Source organism: Leptosomus discolor, chromosome 5, assembly GCF_034619465.1.
Source record: "Leptosomus discolor isolate bLepDis1 chromosome 5, bLepDis1.hap2, whole genome shotgun sequence".
Classification (NCBI taxonomy): domain Eukaryota; kingdom Metazoa; phylum Chordata; class Aves; order Leptosomiformes; family Leptosomidae; genus Leptosomus; species Leptosomus discolor.
This window is the reverse complement of record NC_141395.1, coordinates 34268167-34274166: the sequence shown is the minus strand read 5'-3', so window position 1 is coordinate 34274166 and position 6000 is coordinate 34268167. Positions and strand designations below refer to the sequence as shown.

Below are 6000 nucleotides of genomic sequence, written 5' to 3'. Positions count from 1 at the left end.
TCTGTTGTCTTCAAAATTCATAGCACAAACTACAGTAATATCAGCTTCTCGAAAGAATGTGTTTTGGAGAGTTTCAGCTACCATAGAAATAACTGTGCATCTTGCCCATCATGTGGATGTGACAAAACACATGCCCTTATTTTCCTGAGGTATAGCCGACATTCAAGTTCATTACATTTAATGGAGTAGGGTCACCCATAAAGTTATTCATAAAGTATTTTCTGAATGGTTTTCACCTTCTCTTTGAAAAAATAAATCATATCAGCATGTTCATGAGGTACAAATGGTGCTGGCATTTCAGCTGTTATTATGTTATTAACTTTTTTAACCTAATAATTTTCAATCAACAGTAAGAAGTGATTTTCACTCACTCCAGTGACCAGTGCTGATCTGCAAGGTGTTCTCTTAGGCTTCACCTTGACAGACACCTAATTCCCTCCCAAATTGAAACATTACCCCCCAACACTCTCATCGTGGTTACCGAGAATTTCCATTTCCCCTTCGGTTAGGATTTAATTTAAAAGGCAAAGACTTCCTAAGCTATGGGAGAGTAAAGATAGATGGTATGGGAGAAGAAGGCTGAAGAAATGTAGTTGATTCCGGATCTGAGATATTTTATCCCTCCTCAATGTAGGTTAAATTATTCTTCACCTTTCCCACATCCATAATTGTCGCTGATCTTGGACCAACTCAAAACCCTACTACTGAGTTCAGTAGACTCAAAATTGCCACTAGAACTGGAAAAAGAAAAAAAAAAAAGAAGAGATTTGTTAGTGTCCATATACAATATCCCAAGATTATACACAGCTATGAGATACAGCAAATTTAAGAAAGGCAATTTTTTTCTCATCACTGAGTATTTATTATATATAACAAATACATGAAAAAGAAAAAACTATATTGTGTGATATAAATAGTTTATTTACATTACAGAAAAACATCAAGACAATGTATACTATTTCAAATATATCCATACATAATCAAATATAGCTGTAGTACATGTTCTCATTGGTGTAGATTACCACAAATGCAAGGCAACATGTGTAGATCTTGTCTTAATCTTTTGTCTATAATACTGTATTTTGTAGTCCAAGCTCTCTGCAGTTAGTTTTGCCATTGTGGAAACATGCGCTCTTTAAATTAACCTTGTCGATGCTCTTGTTGTGTTGTCTGAACTGTAGTGCCCTGTGTTTTGCTTCTGTCTGTGGATTCTGTTGCTCCTGGGACATTTCCTGGAAAAGAGAGTTGTGAGAATACAGGGCTCTTAACAGCATGTCTGCTCGAGAGGTGGCACAGGCAGCAGGGGATGTGAGGGCGAGAGGGGCATCCTCTGGCCCTCAGAGCGTTTCCTCTTCAATGAGATGAAATGGGCTGGCTAATGGCAATGGTACCACAACCCCACCCCCCCCCCCCCCACCCCCCCCCGAACCCCACAAAACATACTGTAAATAAAAATATGGCAACGGAAACTTTAAGATTCCTGCTCCTTACTGGTGAGCAGTGGTGACTCTGCTGTGTTGTGACAGCCCCAACTGCACTGCATCTCTCATCTTTAAATAATGGATTTATTTTCAGCGAGGCGCAGGTGGAAGATTTAGGACAGTCTCACGCTCACCTTCTCGGCGTCCCAGGTCTGTGAAGTATTTACAAAGTGGATGCGGGGGCTGCCTTTCTGAGGAGCTAAGCGTCCGCAATCCCTATTAGTCTCCATGGAAATGCTCCATGCTCAGCTCATTAGTGAGCAGCTACTTCACTTACGGGTGCCTGCACCGCACTACGCTCCTCACACGGCTGCTTGGCTTAGTGTGGAAAGCAATCGCACTGGAAAGACCAAAATCTTATTTTCCTTTGGATGGCTGCAAAAGCAAATCTCTTCTGCCTCAGGACCTCATGGTGCTCCTCAGCAAGGGCATGTTTCAACCTTTTACCTGCAGCATCGTCGGCTATGGGGATGCTACGAAGCGTTTCCCCCTAATGGAAAGAAAATAGCGTGTTTCTGGTTTCCTCCCATGGAAAGGCACCCTTAGACAGAAAGCATGGAGAAGTTTAGCCCCAGGTGGAGGCCACAGGAAGTCTAGGCAGCTGAAAGTCAAGGGGGTTACGCACTTTTTGCCTTTGTGGTACCAGTAGGAAAATGGTGAGCTACAGAGAAACAACCAGCCATAAAAACGGTTCTTTATCCAGGGTGATCTAGTTAACATTTTGCACAGGAGGAGGAACAAGCTATTCCAAATTTGGCCATGCATTTGTCCTCTTTCTTCAGCTGAAGCTCAGTACCAGTTTTTAGCCTCGGTGTGCCTCATTCTGCCCTCCGCGTGGGCAGATACACAAGAAAGACTGAAACACCCTCTCAGAGTGGCATGACACAAAGACCCACGATACTCCAGACCATGCTGACACAGAAAAAAAATCCCTTTGTATTGGGCTAACTTGTTTTTCTGTTACGGGAAAGCTTTCAGTGGTACCTTGCGAAACCCTATGGGTTATGCACCGGGAAGAGCCCACCATCTCAGATCAGTGAGAACTCAAAGCACTTGCCTTCAGCTCTGTGTCAAACAGCTAACAGCGAAATAGAGTCAAATAAATTTTTGCTGACCCTTTAAAATCAAAATGGTCATTTCCCCCCCCCGCCCCCCCGTCAAATGGCAGTGATGCTATAGTTTTGTGACACCAGCTGAAAGGCTAAACAAGAGCATAAGGACTTACAAAGCATTTCACAATGCTGAAATACAATTATGTAAGTGTCTAACAAAATATGGGTCAGATTGTCCTGACTTGCCTCACTTTTAAGCCAATGGGACCACCCCCTCGTGAGAAACTGTATGGCTGTGCGCTATATTTTGCCTCGTTCCTTTCTTGGAAGCAGTAAAGTAGGCTGCTATCATTACTCCAGGAAAAATAAGCCTGCATCTCCAGTGCTCTCGGAGGTCACGGCAGAGCTTTCATTATGAAACTAATGCAGACTTTAGCTGGTTTGCGATTTCATGACAAACTCGTTATTCACTGCGTGTTCCTAAAAAGGCAGTCAAACGTTGAGTGAGTCAGGGAGCTGTTGTTAGCAAACACAGGGCTGATTCACTGAGCCGCATGTCATGTGCACACTGAGAGCCTCCCAGCCCCGACTGTCCCCGAGCGGCCTCTCCTGCCCATTCAGCCAGAGCTTGCACAGCAGGACCTTGCAGCACCGACACCTTGACATGCTGAGAGTCAGCACTGCTAAACCCTGCTGCAGCCACCAGCTGCCACGCAGGATGACCAAGCTACCAGGGATTCCTCCTGAGTCCCAGAGGATGAGGATTTACACCACAAGGTGCAGCCCTGCTTTGCCCCAGCACTCTGCTGTGCGAAGCAGCGTTGGGGAACCAGGTGTGGGAAGCCACAGTGGTCACAGACAGACTGGTTTTGCAAGAAACATGGAGGTAGCGGGTGGCTGGGGAATGACCAGGATGGCCAGCGCTCGTAGGGGATGCAGCCGTGCGTTCCCGAGGAACAGTGGATACCAACTGCTCCAGCTGGAAGCAGGGAGATGAGCATCTCACAGGGTGCTTTACCAAAACCAGCACTGACAGTATCTATACAGTCACTCAGTCCAAGGTCGAGAGAAATCAATTCAAATATAGAGATTACTCCAATTAAGATGATGAAAATGCATCTTTTAACCAAAAATGACCATGTTTTAATTGCATAATACACTACGCTACCAACTGATGGAAGCCTGGGAAGATCCAGGGCCTAGTACTGACACCACAACTGCTTAAATGCAGTGCTATTGCATTTACAGGTAGGTTGTATCTGAAGCGCATCTGGGTTTCCTAAGAGGGGTGTTGGCTTTTAACCAGCTTTTTAGACTTAATCATCTGCTAAAATTGAGTGACAGCTTTTCCTTGGTCCTTAAGTCTTTAATCAGAAATTCTTTGTAGTGCTCTGTGTGGGGGATGCATTCATTTATGAACACAGCAGTTATGTCAATGTAAACTAGGTACTGGAGCACAGGCTGCTTGCCCTCCCTCCATTGAAGCTTGCTCGCAAGCTTGAGTTACTCACAATGTGATTCATAGCAGGTAAAACACATTATGCATTCATTTTTAATCAAGTTGTTTCTTCACATAAATAAGCCGCTGTGACTAAACATTAGGGTAGCACTAAAAATGCAAAGCTGTAAAGAAAACTGCTGAGAATCATTATGACACTAAGCCATACCTATATTATTTACCTAAGTCCTTGGGTGTAGGGACTGTGCCTCACTGCCCCACCTCCTTCCTTCCGTACTTATTGGCCTCTGGTACCCTACTCCTCCAGCCCAGCCGCTTATTCCCACTGCTGGCACTAGCGATGAGTAGCCAACTTCTCCAAGGAATCAAGCCACGTAAAAACAAATAGATCAGTTTTGTTGGCTGAGTTTTCAGCTGAATCTGTCCCCTGACCAGGTTCTTTGTGTGGCTACAGAAATGCTACTGGTGGCGCAAGAGCATTGGCAGGACCAAGTGCCCAGGTGCCAGGGGAAGGGGCAAGACTGCCCCTGTCAGCAGCACAGCAAGTGTCTGTGTAACAACGGCCATAAAGTGGCTGGGAATTGCTCAGAGTCCTCCAGCAATGGAGAATGCCCCACAGATTTGCACTACTGTACAGGTATGATTTTAAGAGCAACAACAGTAACGACAGCTAAAAGATTTACAATGGTAGTCTTATGCAGCTCAAAGGCAGGGTTTGGACATAGTGCCCCAAACTCATTTGATAACTTAAGTAGGTGAAGCTGCACTGAAATAAGCTGTAGAATTTGACCGCAGCAGCCTCTGAGCGAGTGAAGTTTCCCTTCTATCTCCCAGGAGCCTGGTAGGATGGTTTTAGCACTTTCGAGAGTTCAGGGTGTGGAGTTCAAACCAGTACAGCCAGATTCTCCAAAGCAGATGACTTCAAAAACTCAATTACTTATGCATGTGCTTCCACAATGCTCTCTTGTCATATGGATTTCTCTTAGGCCGCTTAAGGGTACACTTTTGCAAATGTATCTTGAATCATTATGCTGGGATGGAGGATGCTCTGCAGTAATTACATGCATTACAGAAAAAAGTCAAAAGATCATAAATTAACTCGGTTACAAAGTGTGTGTGGGGGGGAAGGTACGGTCTATTTATGAAAACAGTGTGATGGGTAATTTGCATGACAGTACCAGATCACTCGGAGCAGCGCACTGTCTTCATTCTTCAATATGAAGTACTCTGCATTACTGCGTCAAGGTGACAAAAGTGGAGTCACTCGACAAAGTGATACAGAGCATTTGTTCTGTGAATATCACCATAATCTACTGCCTCACTCAGTGTTTACCACCGAGTTGATGGACTCAGCTTGGCCAAAAAAGCAGCTACCTTTCATCAGATGTTTTTGGTTTATGCCTTTAGGCCAGAGAAGGAGTTATGATTTTTTTTTTGGTCTTTTCCAGGAACAAATGTGACACTTGTCTTCCAGCCAGGTAGTGCAACATAGGGACTGAAATATATTAGAAATTTCATTTTCTACAGAGATATGATATCTGGCTTTTATTTATTTTTTTTTTTATTTTAGCAAGAAATCTGTTTCTAAAAGAGTGATTTATCAGTGTAGCTAGCTGAATTAATTTAACCTCCTCATTTCTGAGAGAAACTTGAAGACATCTGAAGTTCAGAACTTACCCCAAGCCCTCCCAGAAACAGTAACATAGTTCAGTGGGGAAGTGGAGCAGCATGTGTAGGAGGGTAAGGATTGCATTTACCCCTCTCATTCTGAACTACCCTGAGGCTATCATTTCCATACAAACAACCCTTTCCTCCTCATTAAAGAAAAAAAACAACCATGGCTTGGTGTGCCACCATCAAGTGATGGCCTTAAACATGTGCGGTACCTTTGAACATGTATACAAGCCTAATGAAATCATTTAATCAACAGGATTGCAAACAGGCTTAAAAGTTTGTATGCTTTGCCTGATTAGGACTAAGGGAATGGGCCCTTGAGGAAACCAGATGG

General features: G+C 44.0%; 1 protein-coding gene across 1 annotated transcript in view; it reads right to left on the bottom strand.

The window, feature by feature from the left end:
- Positions 1–640: 640 nt before the first annotated feature.
- Positions 641–6000, bottom strand: part of TMEFF2 (transmembrane protein with EGF like and two follistatin like domains 2) — a 131133-nt gene continuing 125773 nt past the window's right edge. The window contains exons 10-11 of the mRNA XM_086465609.1: positions 1146–1232; positions 641–737 (exon numbers count right to left, since the gene is read on the bottom strand). Of these exons, the coding sequence (XP_086321735.1) occupies positions 641–737; positions 1146–1232 (184 nt within the window). The remainder of the gene's footprint in view (positions 738–1145; positions 1233–6000) is intronic.